Source organism: Setaria italica, chromosome VIII, assembly GCF_000263155.2.
Source record: "Setaria italica strain Yugu1 chromosome VIII, Setaria_italica_v2.0, whole genome shotgun sequence".
Classification (NCBI taxonomy): domain Eukaryota; kingdom Viridiplantae; phylum Streptophyta; class Magnoliopsida; order Poales; family Poaceae; genus Setaria; species Setaria italica.
This window is the reverse complement of record NC_028457.1, coordinates 24,150,319-24,168,332: the sequence shown is the minus strand read 5'-3', so window position 1 is coordinate 24,168,332 and position 18,014 is coordinate 24,150,319. Positions and strand designations below refer to the sequence as shown.

General features: G+C 41.7%; 1 protein-coding gene across 1 annotated transcript; it reads left to right on the top strand.

The window, feature by feature from the left end:
* The first annotated feature begins 13,374 nt into the window (after window positions 1-13,374).
* On the top strand, window positions 13,375-15,648 carry LOC101762533 (indole-2-monooxygenase). The gene is made up of 2 exons (XM_004979265.3): window positions 13,375-14,305; window positions 14,784-15,648. The coding sequence occupies exons 1-2, from the start codon at window positions 13,379-13,381 to the stop codon at window positions 15,408-15,410; spliced, it is 1,554 nt and encodes a 517-aa protein (XP_004979322.3). The 5' UTR covers window positions 13,375-13,378; the 3' UTR covers window positions 15,411-15,648.
* Window positions 15,649-18,014: the final 2,366 nt, after the last annotated feature.

Genomic DNA, 18,014 nt, shown 5'->3' with positions numbered 1-18,014 from the left:
TGGTGGTGTTGGTGATCTGTGCCTTAAGCTTTGAGGGGATGATGCGGGAACTATGGCTGCTTGCGGAAACCTTATGTAGCACTTGGCCCAACAAATCCAGGTGTGGATGGCGTGTCCCAGTTTCATTTCACCATCGCCTCTAGGGATCTCGAGGTCTAGGTCTTCCCATCCTGTTTCCACTCGGTCAACCTGGACTCTAGCATATCCTTCAGGAATCTGCGCGCCATGAATTGTCCTACCCGATACCGGTACTTCAGCAATACCGTGAGCCACTACTCTGACCATTTTCCTCACCGGAGTAAGAAACTCACATGGGATCCTCATAGTGATGTTGTCCACAGGGTAGTGTTTGTTGCATGTCAGACGATTCATCTACTGGTTGGAACTCCATGGAAGCGATGCTGCTACGACGCTAGGAAGTAGGGCTTATTATGTCCACATTAGCACCTGATGCAGCTCATGCTTGGCTAAGTGCTAACACCTCTTGAAGCCGATCCATTCTTTCATTAGTCAAAGCTACTTGTTCTTCTAGGATACACAGCTTCTCTTCTGCTGTGGCCTTGCTTCTTCTTCAACTTCTGTAAGAATCAATATCTTCACTGAAGCCTTTCTTCCATGGAACTATAGCCATGCCTCAGACACATCTAGTGTGTTTCGCATTCCTAAGTGCATAAGTTAGCTCGCTTTTCTCTTTGTCAGTCTTGAAATTTCCTTGTCGTTTAACCTTTAGTGCATCTTCCAACCATGTGAATTTTGCTATTAATGAATCGGTAGTAATAAATGATCCATCTTCCCTATTTAGCGTGCTTCCATGAGCGTAGAAAAATTTCTTTTCTCGCAATGGCCAATCAAGAGTTGCCGACAAGATTCCTCTTGCCATTAGATCATCTTCCATCTTCTGCCATTTTGGCATTGCTGTCTTATAACCTCCTTGGCCAAGACGATGATAATGTTTCCTTTTGCTCACATTATCTTTCGACAACTTGTATTGCTTGAATGCTTCCCAATAAGGTGCTAGCTTCTGGAACTTGTTCTCAAAATCTGGTTTGATGCCCTTCTTGATAAAGTCTTTGTGCAAGTTTTTCTTGTACGTCTGGAAAGCAATTGCCATCTTCCTAAAGGAAAATTCCTTCAGTTCTTTTGCTTTCACTTTTGGATATTTGAAGTGCAGTACCAATTGTTGCCAACACAATTCCTTCTCTCGCTCAAGGATGAGGTCTTCAAGTGCATCAGTAAGTGCAGTTGCTCTCAATTTTTTAATTCTTATGGGGACGTTTTCCCAAACAATATAGCCACATTGATTGACAAATGTTGTTAACACACCGGGGGAGCAATTGGTGCGCCTTTCTTGTCCACTTCTGTGGTGATGGTACGTCCCTCCAACTTTTTTGTCCCACCTCATTTGTGTTTAGGCCTCGATGAGGATGCAAATGGCTACAAAAAAGATGCATTAATTATAACCATTGTTGATAGGTAGAGAATTGAAATCATGTACATTTATATAGTGATTCATATACCTCGACAATTTCTTTCTCCTCTTCAACTGGAGCATCATCACCGCCATCACTAGTCATATTTAGGTATTGGCTACCATCATCCTCTTTGCCTGAAGCATCATCTACTTCTGCGTTCTAGTTGTTGCCTTCATTAATAATGTTTTTAATGAACTCCTCTTCATCCCTATCTCCCATTTTAACCAGTACAAGAAAAAACAAGGTAGTTAGAAAGTAATTCTAAATAAATGATTTCTCAATGATTAAGAAATAATTAAGAAAAAAACTATATTTTATATTCCATGTTAACAAGTAATTCTAACCATTACGAAAAGAAATAATTAAGAAAGTAATTGTAAATAGATTGAAACTAAATTCAACAAAAGAAATTCGTACTTCCATGGAAGGATCCCGAACCCGCGGACACGTCCTGGGTGCTCAAGATTCCCAAGGGCCAATGTGAGCTCATCCATTTCTCGATCCACCACCAACCTCCTAGCCTTAACATCTTCAATGTTCTTGGCGAGCTGTTCGCCCTTGAGACGTATTTCCTCAGTTAAGATCAACGTCCCATCCTCTTCGCTCAGTTTGCCTCCATGAGCGAAAAACCAATTTTTAGCTCGTTGGTTCCATTCATGAGTTGCTGGTACGATACCCCGTTCGAGCAGGTCTTGTTCCGTCTTGCGAAATTTGGGCACTACTGTTTTGTAACCACCTCGCCCTAGCTTATGGTGCTCTTTCGTATGACTAGCATTTGCAATGTTGGTGTTGACTTTTTGCTTACCATCGTGGCTCCTCTTGTACTCGACAAATGCCTCCTAGTGGCTGCTCAACTTTGGAAATTCGTTGAAATTTGGAGTTTCATCCTCCTTAATGTACTTTGAAACTAGAAATTTCTTGAATGTTTGAAATTGTGTGGCCATCTTCTTCGGCGTCGACACCTTCACATCCTTTTCAATATATCTAGCGGAAAATATGAAATGTTGCTTGACCTGTTCCCACAGCATATCCTTTTCTGTTTGCGGTAGCGCATCCGAATCATTTCTTTTGCCTCTCCATTTCGTGAAGCTGATGGACACATTGTCCCTTACAATTGCCCCGAGCTGAGCCACGTACTTGTTTGCCACATCGTGAGGAGCAACTGTCCTGCCGTCTTCTGACACTTTTGTGATCTCTAGTTTTTGCGATCCATCCATCACCATGGTTCAACCTCGGGTCTTCTTAGGGTTCGCCGATCCAGACGGCTAACAGTTCAAGATTTGTTAATTAGTACATAATAATAAAGAAGAAGACATTCTAAATGGGGTAAAACATTATAAATCATATATACCTCGGCGGTATCTTCCGCCACGGCAAGGTTTCGCTCGGGCTCTTCATTGGCATGGGTGGACATGTTGAGGTACATGTCCGCCTGGTTACTCTCTTCTTTGGTATAGGTTACGTTATGATCTCTACCCACAATAATGTCCTCCAGCATGAACCTTGCATTCTTGTCGTTTGCCATCTCAACTACTCCAAATACACAAGAAATCATAATTTCATGTATGTTAAGGTATATAAATGAAATCATAGAAACGTACACATGAAACCGTACACAAAATTAAACCTACATACAAGAAATACACAAAAAATCTTGAATGAAACTTAATTACCTGAAATGTCTTTAATGTATTACAAGTTAATGTACATACATGACCTCATACAAGAACAATGTAAAACCATACAAATTTATACTAATTTCCACTGAATTCTATCAAAATTGAAGCGTAATTTATTTATACAAATTTCTACTAATTTATTGGAATTTCTACTAATTTATTGGAATTTCTAAACAAATTTGTACTAATTAGTGCAATTTCTAAGAATTTCTACCAAATTTTATAACTAGAAAAAAATAAAAAAGGCTTGCATCACTGCCAAATTTATTCTAACTTCCTATACCATTTTACTAATCCAGAATTTTCTATTAATTTTGTAACTAGAAAAAAATACAAAAAAAGGCTTGCTTCACTACCTTGCATCACTACCAAATTTATTCTTACTTCCTATACAATTTTACTAATCCAAATTTTTCTATTAATTTCATAACTAGAAAAAATAAAAAAAAGGCTTACATCACTGACTTGCATCACTGCCAAATTTATTCTAACTTCCTATACAATTTGACTAATCCAACCTTTTCTATTGATTTTATAAGTAGAAAAAAATAAAAAAAAGGCTTGCACCACTGCCTTGCATCAGCAAGGTGCGGGAGCCTAAACAACGACCAAGTGCTGGGGTTTTACGCGCGCGGGTGCGGGAGCCTAAACGACGACCAAGTGCTGGGGTTTTACGCGCGGGCGCGGCAGGGTCGACGACGCGCGCGAGGGTGGCCGCGGCGGTAGTGCACGCGAGGTGGCCGAGCACGTGCGCGTGGACGGAGGACGGCGCGAACGTACGGATCGAGGAGGACGGCTCTCTCTCGCTCACGGCGTGGAAGATGCACGTACATATGGCTCTCTCGCTCGCGGCGTGGAGGACGGGGCACCGGACGGAGGGATCATGAATCGGGGCTCGTGGCACGGACGGAGGACGGAGGAGGGAGGATGGGGTGCCGGACGGAGAAGGAAGGACATGGCTCGCGGACGACGACGTGCGGCGGTGCGGATGGATGCGGAGGACGCCACGTGGATAGAGAGGAGGCGGCGACAGGGATGAAGACTACCGACGGTGACAGGGACAGAGGCGGCGGTGTGACGCGCGCGAAGATGGCGACGGAGACGATGCGGAGGCTAGAGAGGAGGAGTAAAAATTTCGCTAAGTTATCGGTTGCGCGGGGGAGGGGGGAGAAATGCCAGTTTCTTTTATCCACCCCCAACCATTTATCTCGGTTTGTAAGACGAACCAAGATAAATGGACTTTTAATCTCGGTTGTTCTTACAAACCAAGATAAATAATCAACCATTTTATCTCGGTTTGTAAGCAGCCAAGATAAAAGGTCTTCCCTTTTATCCTGGTTTTGACGCATCCGAGATAAAAGGTATCTTGATTTGTAACTAGAACCGGGATAAATGGTCACGTCCAGGGAGGAACTGAAATTTACCCTTTTATCCCGGTTCTAATTACGAACCGAGATAAAAGGAGCCTTACAAACTGGGATAAAAGGTCCCTCTCCCATTTTTCATCTCCCTCTTCTTCTTTGGAAATATTTTTTTATGTTTTCGCTAGATTTCATGAAGGAAAAATTAAACTTTACATATTTCAAACATGCAAAAATATATTTAATTAGCAATTATATTTACAATAAGTTTGACTAAATCATTAATTCTACACTAGCTATATTTCCTTCTTAAATAATTATTTTACTGCATCACTATCATCAAGAAATTATCAATTAAATAATTTATACGCGTGAAAATTTAAATTGATCTATCAATAAATCTTCACCTCAACCTTCTTAAACACACATGAAATTGTATCAAGTAGTACATGAAATTAATCATAAATGTGACGCAAATTTAACGCATTACAATGTAACATTAAAAAACTTCTTCCTCACGAATGTTCCTTGGTCATGATCGCGACGCAAGTACGGAGCCTCTTCTTTGGATAGTAGGATGCTAGGGTTAACTTCAACAGCGAATGGAGGCATGCCTGCAAACTGATCATAATCATCTGATTGGTCTATTTTGTCCTCGACTCCCACAATTTTTCTTTTACTTGGAAGGACTATGTGGCGCTTTGGCTTCCATGGATCTTCTAGATTGCTCTTGGGTTTGCTAGACATGTCCTTCACATAGAAAACTTGATGCACATCATTAGAGAGTACGAATGGTTCATCAATGTATCGAGTCTTGCTAAGGTCCACTATTGTCATTCCATACTAATCTTTGGTTACGCCATTTAGCTTCACCCATTGGCAACAAAACAGAGGGATGCACAGCGGTCCATATTCGATTTCCCATATCTCCTCTATGAAACCATAATAAGAGTGCATGCTACTATTTCTACCTATGGCATCTATGCGGACACCACTATTCTGGTCTTGGGCTTTCGCGTAAAATGTATAACCATTTATCTCGTAGCCTTGGAATTTCACGATTGTGCTAGAAGATCCCCTAGCTAACCAAGCAAGTTGTGGGTGAATCTCAGAGTTACCCATAAGTTGCTTGCGCAACAAGGAGGGAAAAGTTTCCACGTGCCTTCTTGTAAGCCAGGTATCGAATCTCGCTGGGTTTTCGGAAACTAACATCTGCTTGTGCTACTCGATATACAGAGCCACAAAGGTTGACTGTTGTAGAACAGTGTAGTGTGCCTTGTTGAACAAATTAGCATCATTGCTCAAACATACTTTCCTTCCAAGGGTGCCCATTCCCCGCAGCCTCCCCTCATGGTGTGAAGATGGAAACCCAATCGAGTCAATTGAGTTAATAAAATCAACACAAAACTCAATTACCTCCTCTGTTCCATATCCCTTGGTGATGCTTCCTTCTGGATGGGCACGATTAAGAACATAGTTTTTTAGGACTGACATGAACCTCTCAAAAGGCCACATATTGTGCAGGTATACTGGTTCGAGAATATTAATCTCTTTTACTAGGTGAACCAGAAGGTGTGTCATAATATTGAAGAAAGATGGTGGAAATACCAACTCAAAGCTGACAAGATATTGCACTATATCGTTTTGTAGCTTTATTAGCTTCAATGGATTGATTGCCTTCTGTGAAATCGCATTGAGAAACACGCATAGCTTTACGAGCGGCAATCGAACATTCTCTGGTACAACACCCCTCAGTACAACTAGAAGCAACTAGGTCATTAACATGTGGCAATCATGGACCTTGAGATTTGTGAACTTCTTTTCTTTCATATTTATTATTCTCTTTATACAGGACCATCAGACTATTCAAGCATTCAAACATGCTATCGTTATCTTCCTTGCTGAGATTGTAACTAGCAGGACGTAAGTAGTGTTGTCTGTTATCTCTCTTTTCTAGATGTAGGTCATCGTGTTGCCCCATTTCTTTAAGGTCCCGTCGTGCTTCCAGTGTATCTTTTAAGGGCCCATAAACACCCATGAAGCCTAGCATGTTCACACAAAGGTTTTTCGACAGGTGCATCATGTCTATTGCATTGCGGACATCTAGAGTTTCCCAAAAAGGTAGCTCCCAAAATATTGACTTCTTCTTCCACATGGCTGCACGTCCGTCATCGTCGTTTGGAACAGGTTGGCTACCAAGATCTTTTCCAAATACTACCCTTACATCCTTTATCATCTCAAAGACACATTTTCCATTACAGTGTAAAGATTTTTTACAAGTTTCTGGCGCCCTTTTGAAATGCATCCCGCTTTCTCTCAGCTGGTGGTGAGCATGGAGAAATCGACAATGAACCATATAGACTACCTTCTTACAGTGCTTCAAATACATGCTATCTGTGTTGTCTAAGCAGTGGGTGCAGGCTCAATATCCCTTGTTTGTCTATCCCGAAAGGTTACTTAGTGCAGGCCAATCATTGATGGTTACGAACAACAGTGCTCACAGGTTAAACATCTCTTATTTATCCTCATCCCACACACGTACACCTTCTTCCTTCCAGAGCTGTAAAAATTCATCAACCAACGGTCTTAGGTACACATCAATGTCGTTGCCGGGTTGCTTTGGGCCTTGGATAAGCGCCGACATCATAATGAACTTCCGTTTCATGCACATCCAAGGAAGAAGGTTAAACATACATAAGGTCACAAGCCAATTACTATGACCACTACTCAACTCACCAAATGGATTGAATCCATCAGTACTTAAACCAAACCTTATGTTCCTTGTATCACCTTCAAACTCCAGGAATGCTCTATAATTGATCTCCACTGAGCCCTATCAGCGGGGTGTCTCAGCATTTTATCTTCCTTACATTCTTCTTTGTGCCATCGCATCAACTTAGCATTCACCTTGTTCCTAAAGAAGCGCTTCAAGCGTGGAATTATAGGGAAATACCACATCACTTTCACGGGAACTCTCTTCTTGGGAGGTTTCCCCTCGACATCACCAGGATCATCTTGCCTAATCTTATACCGCAGCGCTTCGCACACGGGACAAGCATCCAAATCTTCGTATTCAGCACCGCGATAGAGGATACAATCATTAGGGCATGCGTGTATCTTCTGAACCTCCAATCCCAGAGGGCAACCAATCTGTTTAGCCTCATATGTTGTGCATGGCAATTCATTATTCTCGGGATGAATCTTCTTGACAATTTCCAACATCCCCTGAAATGCCTTATCGGACACACCATTTTTGGCATTCCATTGCATAAATTCTAGTGTGGTACTCAGCTTTTTATGGCCTCCTTGGCAATCTAGGTATAGCAATTTCCTGTGATCATCTATCATGCGTTGCAACTTTAATGCTTCCTTCTGAGTTTCGCAATCTCTGTGTGCATTCCTAAGCACCTAACCGAGGTCATTAGTATGGCCATCTTCTGCAAACTCATCTTCATCAGCCTCACCCATTGTAGTATCTGCAAAAGCTTGGCCTATAGCGTAGTCCGGAATGTTGTCATCATCCTCGTCCTCTTCACCGTCTTCCATTACAACCCCTCTTTCGCTGTGACAGGTCCAAACCAAATAGTTAAGTGTGAAACTGTATCTAAAAATGTGGCTGTGAATAGTCCCCCAGGAAATCTTTGAATAGCACTTCTGGTTACTGTATTGGGCGCATGGACAAGATATGAACCCATTCTCTAGCTTGTTCGCTTTGGCCACTTCAAGAAAATTATTCATGCCAGGAATAAACACCTTGCTCCGCCTATCCACGTTATATATCCATTGCCAGTCCATCTGCATCGTATTACGCAAGCCATCAATACAATGGATTACAATAAAACTATCCATCATATTGCTAAAATATTAGATAGAAATACACAAATTAAAATTTCAGAAGCAAACAACATGCTACAATGCTACACTACGACAAACTCAAACATTGTTGAAAGTTTACATAGAAATACACAAATTATTTAGCTCATATTTAATTTACAAATAATAAACTATTAAAAAATTCAATATTTCCCACATAATTTACTTATTCTAAAAATGGCTAATTCCATACCTCTATCTGAAACATACCAAAGTATGAAATTACACCTACAATTTATATGGCTAATTTATAAATATTAAAAACACATTTACTCTAATTTTTTCCTAATACATAAAACTGAAATAATCTCAATTCTACCTCACATTTACTGTCCATTCTCCCTCATATTCAAACTATCCATCACATTGTAGCTCAAAAACATGTATAAATACAAATCCTCTACATGCTTAACAACAAACAAACTCATTTTTCTCCCTCTCTAAAGTATAAAATAAAGCTTAACACCAATAAATGAATGGAGCATGAAGTAGCTAACCTTCACAACACTTTGGATGAGTGAAATCCCCATGGAAATGAGGGAAAAAAAATTCAGCAACACCTCCCCGAGGCTTGCTTCGGCGCCATGGAGAGGATGAACTTCTCTGTCTTTGTGGAGTGGAGTGGCTCAGGCTGGAGGAGTGGAGGAGGAAGAAAGGCTTCTTGAAGATAAGATTTTATCCCGGTTGGTAAATCCAACCGAGATAAAAGATTAGAGCTTTTATCCCGGTTGGTAACGCCAACCGGGACAAAAGCTCCAACCTTTTATCCCGGTTGGAATTACCAACTGGGAGTAAACCAGTTATCCCGGTTGGTGGCTCCAACTGGGGGTAAAGGGTGGCGCCGTCGGTGCCTAGAAACTAGCCGTTTTAACCCGAGACTAAAGGGTGGCCTGTAGTCCCAGTTGCAAAAAAGAACCAAGAGTAAAGGTGCGCCCATTCCAGCCTACCATGGCGCACCCCCTTTTCTCCCGGGCCGAAATGAAACCAAGACTAAAGGGGGTGTGATCTAAAGTCAGTTATTTGGTAGTGAAAGTTGTGGAATATGACATCTGTATCAATGGCATGGTCGAATGTCACACCCCAAAAATTTCATTTTGGTTGTGAATAGACAATACAAATAAAATAAATGATTTTTATTATTTTTTGAAATAATTCCGACATTTATTTGATTTATTGTCAATCAAGAGAGAGAAAGTAATTTTTATTAAATGTTAAATCACTTTACATCGAGAAAACAATGATTTTCCACAAATTTAAAAAAAATTATTAAGGTACGTTGCCCTAATGTTTATTGCATAGTATTTTTTTAAAAATGAATTTTAAAAATAATTTTAAATAGAATTAGATTTCAGTTTAAGTTCTATCTGGTTAGTTAATCTCCATCAAATCCTTACACCCTTTTACCTGCAAAAAAAATCCTTACACCCTTGTTTCGCATAAATCCTTTCAAATCTTTTCTCTAGCCTATTCATTATCCTTTTTAGCGTGGCAATGTTAGCCTTGTTGACCAACGTCAATGATTCCCGTCGTTTTTACCTGCATCTGACCTTTTCCTTTGCACGTAAGATGGACCTTTTCTCTCTTGAGTTTCACCGGACCAAATTTATCGTTTCTCTATTCTTTCCTTCGCATGTTTCATTTCCTACTATTCTTTTATTCCCTTGAGCCTTTTGGCTTCTGCCACGCACGAACGTTGTCGTGCTATAGCAGTATAGTCCGGCCCAAGTATTCTTTTCTTCGGCCTTTCATCCTGGTAGCAGGTCCGTTGCTAGTCTAGGTATGTTGCCGAATAAGTCGGTCCTTGACCCAAACTTTGTGTTTCCACATGTTTTGAAGTTATCTTTAGTTTTGGGCATTCCTTAACCCATATTTTATTTTATTGATGTGGTCTTCAACTGGTGGATACATCTATGTCGCTCGAGAAGTGTACACAATCGATCAAAATACATTAATTTTTTATATTTCCAATTTATCCTACATTTCCAGATCCTAATCTTTGTTCTTTTCTCTTCTCGACGACGTTAGACTCTAACACCATAGTTGGCTTCTTTAGCAGGAGGCAGGGACGAATCTAAATTAGGGTCAGGTTGGGCCACGCCCCTTGCATTTGTCTAATATCCATTCAGTATCTAGATACATTTTGCTAATAAACCTTCCCCATTCAGTATCTAGATACATTTTGCTAATAAACCTTCATCACTCTTGGACTCCCTAAACTATGTATGACCCCTTATAAATTCTCCTCCAATCTCCACCACTGGCTGGAGGCAAACCACCAGCACGCACACCGTGACGGGATCCTTTCGAGTTTCGATGAGCGTTCTACAAATACATCATATATAGCAAAGGGGTCCAATTCTTGATTGCGATCCCATACCACCTATGTACACGAGATTCTTAAATGCGCACGATGGCGCAAATTTCCGTCACGAGATTGTTAAATGCGCACGATGGCGCAAATTTCCGTCAACAACAAGGATCACTAGATATGTACTTCCTTTATCATAAATTATAGATCGTTTTGATTTTTTTAAAAAATTTATAGTGTTTGCTATGGAAGGGTGGACCTTGCGCAATAGTAAAACTCTCCACTTGCGGTCTGGAGGTCCTAGGTTCGAACCAACCTCTTTGCAGAATTTTTAAAGAATTTTGCAAGAGTAAGGCTATCTAGGATTCTCGTCCCCAGACTCCACCTTCACTACGCTCTTTTTACGCTCTTTTTCTTATAGTGTTTGCTATGCACTTAGACATACCCTATATCTACATGCATAATAATATCTATGTATGTATAAAAATTAAAATAATCTATAATTTTGAACGGAGAAAGTAGAGACCAGAATTCCCATGCATGCATGGCCGACGATGTCAAGTCATGCTCCTGTTGAGGGTAACATTGGGGATGGGAGAGGAGTGAACCGGTGAAGAGATAAGGTTTGCAGGTGGACACGTGTAGCCTGATCGTGACTGTATTTGTTTCCGAGAAGATAATCATTTCTCCGTAGTAGAATCTGATACCTGCAGTAGCTTCCGGATCTAAGGATACCGCAAGTATGACACGAGTTTAAATTGTAGATTAATCTCGTAGAAAATCCTAGATGATGGTGTTGAAGCAACCATAGCAAGGGAATAGGATTTTGGCGAAGCTAACCGTAAATTCTTTAAGCACAACTCTAAAAGAGTACAAGTGATTGTACTCCCTCACAATCCTACTTGACCCTTTAGGACCCTCTGAGTCTTGCCCTATACAACAATCTAGTGTTATTGAACTCTCTTGTCTATCCCTCTTGAGCGCTTCTAATTGCCTCTCACAAGCGTTGGCTGAGACTTTGGTGTTTGCCTTTGACTTGATTGATTCTTAGAGATTCTGCTTCCTCATTTATATAGTCCCCTCCAAGATCCTTGTACATGCAAGTAGGAGTCCAGCACCTAGTAAAATTCAACGCCCAAATTCTTGAACTACAAGTTCTAATAGCACACCCCTATTGAGTCCTAATCCTAGTAGGATTTGGGTCAACATACAACAATCTCCACCTTGATTCTAATCCTTTGAAGTCACCATGCTCCTCCAAGAATTCGCTCCAAATCGACTTCTTTTTTATTTTTTTGATACTCCCACCACAGGAGTGCCCCCACCCCAAGGGCTCATGCACATCATCGCGATGTGCTTCTTAGTGTCCAGGTTTGAATCCCTGGACCCTCCACCTGAGAGCTCCTTTGTTATGTTGTTTTGTTAACCACACTGCCTTCTCCTACAACCCTCCATACCATAGGTTTGTATCACCTTCGAGCTTCACCTATTCATTGGTATTGCATGGTCAGTCCTACTACGTCTTCCTCCTTCCAATAGCTTGTAGCTTTGCCTGTACGACTGTTAGATTTTGCAACTGCTTTTGCAACTTTGTTCTTGACTGCAAATGAGATTTGAGTACCGGTTATTGATGAGACAACTTCCTTCTCTGATCAGGATTTCTACCAAATCTCCCAACGGTTGCACCACTTTTAAGATTTTCTATCACTCGGTATCCTCCATTAAACCATATATTTTTCATGATTACTTGCCTTCTACCTTGCAGCGATAAGTCACAACCTTGGAGTTCTAGCGACCTCGCAGATATTAGATTATTTTTCAAACTCGGGATATACCGAACTCCCGTCAATGTGCAATGTGTTCCATTATGCATCTCCAATGTAACCGTTTCCACCTCATGGCTGCATACTCCTTGCAATCCGCCAAGCGAACAGTTCCATTCTCCGGGTGTAGAGATCCTTCATCAAACATCTTCCTCGCCAAAAATATATGGTAACAACTCCCCGAATCTATTATCCATTCATGAGTAGTATCTTGTTGACTGACGATAAGTACATCACATTCATCCTCACTTACCACTGAGCATACTCCTCTATAGTCTTCAAATTTGGACTATGAGAATCGTAGATGATGGTGTTGAAGCAACCACGGCAAATGAATAGGATTTTGGCGAAACCGACCGCAAATTTTCTAAGCACAACTCTAAAAGAGTACAAGTGATTGCGTACTTGACCCTTTAGGACCCTCTGATTCTTGCCCTATACAAGAATCTAGTGCTATTGAACTGTCTAGCCTATCTCTCTTGAGCACTCCTAATTACCTCTCACAAGTCATGGATGAGATCTTGGTATTTGCCTTTAGCTTGATTGATTCCTAGAAGCTCCACTTCCTTATTTATATAGTTCCCTCCAAAACCCTCGTACATGCAAGTAGGAGTCCTACATAGTAAGATTCAATGCTCAAGTGCTAGTAGAACTATAAGTCCTAATAGTACACTCCTATCGAGTCCTAATTTTAGTTGGATTTGAGTCACCATACAACACTCCAAGCATGCAGAGGATAGGGCAACCACAGAATTCTTAACTTTTAGCCTAAAGAAGGTACGGAGAGTTGTATATATCCTGCTCCTCTTCTTAAGCACTATCACTACGAAAGTTGCAACGAATCATTACCCAGCTCTTCATCATGCACTCAGCCATGCCACAACTGCTGGCTCCCCTCCAAGAACATGCATCCCTACAAGCCTTGTCACTCGTCCTCGTCTTCCTCCTCATCACCGTACGCCTGGCGACGTCGAGGTCACGAACAGGGAGGCTCCTCAACAAGCTCCCTTCGCCTCCGTCCAGGCTCCCCATCATCGGACACCTCCACCTCGTGGGCTCCCTCCCACACGTCACCCTCCGTGACCTCGCCCGGAAGCATGGCCCGGACATGATACTCCTCCGCCTCGGCGCCGTCCCGACGCTCGTGGTGTCGTCCCCTTGCGCGGCCAGGGCAGTCCTGCGCACGCACGACCACCTGTTCGCATCCCGGCCACGCTCCGCTGTGGGGGACATCCTCTTCTACGGCAACACCAACGTCGCCTTCGCCCCCTACGGCGACTACTGGCGTCGGACCAGGAAGATCGCCGCCGTGCACCTCCTCACCGTCAGCAAGGTCCGGTCCTTCCGCCCCGCCCGGGAGAACGAGGTGCGGCTGGTCCTTGCTAGGATGAGGGCCGTCGCCGCAGCGTCCTCGGCGGTGGACCTCAGCGAGGTCCTAAGCAACTTCTCCAACGACGTGGTCTGCCACGCCGTGGTGGGCAGGCTGCCGAGGGAGGAAGGCCGGAACAAGCTGTTCCGGGACCTGTTCAAGACCAACTCCATGCTCCTGTCGGGGTTCAACTTGGATGACTACTTCCCGGGCTTGGCTAGGCTTGGCTTGGTGAGGAGGGTCGTGTGCGCCAAGGCCGTGAAGCAAAGGAAGAGATGGGACGAGTTGCTGGACGATCTCATCGACAAGCACGCCAGCGAGAGGGTGCTGTCTGATGAAGAGTCTGACTTCATCGACGTGTTGCTGTCCGTTCAAGAGGAGTACAACCTGACGAGGGAGAACATCAAGGCAATACTGATGGTATGCATGTGTAAACATATTCTAAATTCCATTTCCCTCCCTTCATAAAAAAGAAGTTGATTTCCTAGTTTTATTATATAGGTCAAACTATCTCAAAATTTATTGACAAAATGACCAACACATCTATGACATCCAAATAAATAAGTGCACTAAGTTGGTGTCATAAATACCGGTCCTATTCCCTAGATGTTTGATTTGAATCAACTTATTTTGAAATGAACAGAGTAATTTATATACTAGCGATGACCGCCCCAATATTTGACACAATTAGTATACAATTCATTGGAAATATATTATACAATTCATTGAAAATATATTATTCCCTGCGTTCTTAAACATGACATTAGGACCAAGATAGTTTGTTTGATAATTAACTTATTAGAGTAATTAGCATCTCCTAAATGTAAGAATGAAGGTTGGGCACAGCAATTGTATATGCTTAGTTACTAATCATCTGATTTTGTATATATACATGTAGGACATGTTTGAGGCTGGGACAGACACAACCTACATATCCCTAGACTATTGCATGGCTGAGCTGATGCGGAAACCCCAAGTAATGGCCAAGCTGCAAGCTGAGGTGAGGAGTTGCACAGCCAAGGAGAAAGAATTGGTCACCGAAGATGACCTCAGTAGCATGAGCTACCTGAGTGCGGTAATGAAAGAGACGTTCCGGCTACATCCCTCGGGATCTCTACTGTTACCCCACTTCTCCACGGCCGACTGTGACGTAGAGGGCTACACCATACCCTCAGGGACGCGCTTGCTCGTCAACGCGTGGGCGCTAGGCAGGGACACTTCCAGCTGGGGTGAGGATGCGGAGGAGTTTATACCCGAGCGGTTCATGGATGGAAATCTGGAGGCTGATTCTGACTACCAGGGTGGCGACTTCCGTTTCTTGCCGTTCGGTTCCGGGCGAAGGATATGCCCAGGTATAAACTTTGCGACCATGACTTTTAAACTTATTGTGGCAAACCTCGTCAACCACTTCAACTGGGAGCTGCCGCCGGGATCACCAGGCGTTGATATGACGGAGGTGTTTGGGATGGATGTGCACCGGAAGGAGAAACTCCTCCTTATCCCACGTGTGTCGAATGACTTCTAGATAGATTTATTGGTGCGCATAATAAATAATCTGCCATTTTACTACGTACTTGATTTGTATCGTTGAAACGATTTTCCATTTGCCATGCACCGATGTGCAAATAATATCTTCAGTCCGAACAAGTGCAGTTGTTCATTTGATACTGTATCTATTATTTCAGTTCCATCTGGTGTGTATAAAGTTTTCGGGACTTATTCAATGCAGTCCAAATCATTCAATACAGTCGGTTGTAATCTTAGCCCATTTGTACCTGGCGGAAGCTCCATGCTCCGTGTTGCAACAAACTTTTTTGATTTCTCCTTCTCAATATAATGATACGGAGTTCTCCTGCATATTTGAGAAAAAAAAATGCAGTCCAAATCATGTCCCAACTTCGGTGTGGCTTCAATGGCTTCTATCATACTGTATTTTATCCTGGTGGCCAAGTAAATATTCGCTACAACGTGTTCAGAATTGAGTAGCTTTGCCTGTAAGATCTGTATCCAATCTCGCTAGGCCGCAGCCCCGATCCATAGCTCCATACGGTGAAAAATTAAATGTGGCAAGACATTGAGATTTTTTTTCTTGAAATCTTTCCGGACCTTCTTGAAATTATAAGCCCGGCAGCTGATGTTGTGCTGGTGCAGAGTAGAGAGCAAATACTTTGTCGACGGCAATTTGGCGAGGATTTCCGTGTGCTACACTACTGAAAAAATGATGTCCACTACCGATCCATAACCCCCCTAATACCGGTTATGCAACCGGTACTTGCCAATCAGTACTAGAGGGGATCCTTTAATTTCGATTCAAATAACCGGTACTAAACCTTTAGTACTAGTTGGGGAGGGCTTCCCACGACATGTGGGGAGGTGCTCTCATTAGTACCGGATGGTATCCCCAACCGGTACTAACTTTTTTTCTTTTCTTTTCTTATTTGTGTTCCTTTAGTCTATATTCGTATTTCGTATTTATTTCCTTTATGTATACTAGTTCTAATACGCTAATTTACAAAAAGTTCTATTTATCTTTAATATAACATTTGAGATAATATTACATATATACATATTATGCATACACATATATGAATAATATTACAAATATTTATATATAGATATATTGTGCATACACATATCGTGTTTAATTATTAATCTGAACCTGAGTCCGCTTTGTGCACTAGATTAGATCCTGAATTATGAAACTCCCCCGCAGGATTTGTGACCTCATCCAGAAGAAATCCACATAGTTAATCTTGTATTGCCCTGAAAACTTCAGTGTCGAGGAGTTTTTCCTTCCTGTTCATCATCTGTGTATTGGTCAATGAATTGGAAATACATAATCTAAATTTGTTGAACGATTGAAACATTTTTAAAGTATAAGCATATAAATTGAAATACGTAACCTAATTTTTCTAAGTATATACACATGAATTGGTTTTTGAAGTATAAGAATATGAATTGAAATACTTAATCTAATTTTTCTACGTATATACACATGATTTGGTTTTTGAAGGACAAGCAAATAAGTACAAGGAAATTAATTTTGTATACATACGATTATTTCTTGTTCGGTGATACGTTTCGGACCCACAAATTCGTGGATGAAGTCACAAACGTAGTATCCGCATAAATGAGTACCCTCATATTATCTTGCACACTATATATATGGAAAAAAAGTAATGAAATATTTGTTGTGTTAAAGGATGTGTCACAAGATTTGAAAATTCAACACATATCGGGAAATCTGTATGCAAATCAAGTTGCTCCTTGAAATCACCCTTGTGAGTTTGACGCAATTGAGTCCAGCATTTCTTCAGAGCGTTCATGAGGTCATCGAATTTTTCTTTTGGTTTCCTCAAACAGTCCCAGACAATCACTAAGCTCCGATCGGGGATAATAATAATGAGTACCCAATGGTACTTGTACATTCAAATTGAAGGTAGTGAGTATTATGTTTAAGTGCTAGTTTCAAAAAGAAAGAGATGGGAAAAATGCTCACTCAAAGTTCCACGGTACTAATATGCGCCTCTTGTCCCAATGCTTATCGAGGAACTTAAATATATTCTTCAAGGTTCATTTTGGTTTATCCCTTAGATTATTCTGGAAAATAATTGAGGGGTCCATGAAGCCTACGTCATGGTATCCCACCCTGCGACAATATTACATCTCCATTCAGCACGATACAAAATCGAATAGGAGTTAAGATATCGCAAATTGACTAGAGCGAGGATTTTGAAGTTAGAGCAATATACTAAAGACTTACAGGACCCATCAATAGATCAGTGACTTGTCTAGTGTGTCTTGATTGTATACCATGTACAGTTCCTCCAGGTCCACCATTATGATGTCATCACCACGGAAGTAATGTTCATTACCAACCTGAACTTCCATCGCGGCATAACCATTTCATGTAGGCTGCATGTACCATTGGTGCAACTTGTACATCTTCGTTGGTAGATGTTTCACAAACTTCGGAAACACGAGCTCTTTACCATACTCATATTTCCATTTGACAGGTACAGGGAGCGTTGGGATGTCATCCTCCCCTGAAAGTTGTGCTGCTGTCAGATTTGTATCCTTAGCGAATTCAACTAGGTTTTTGTCAAAGTCAGAAAGCACCACAAGCGGG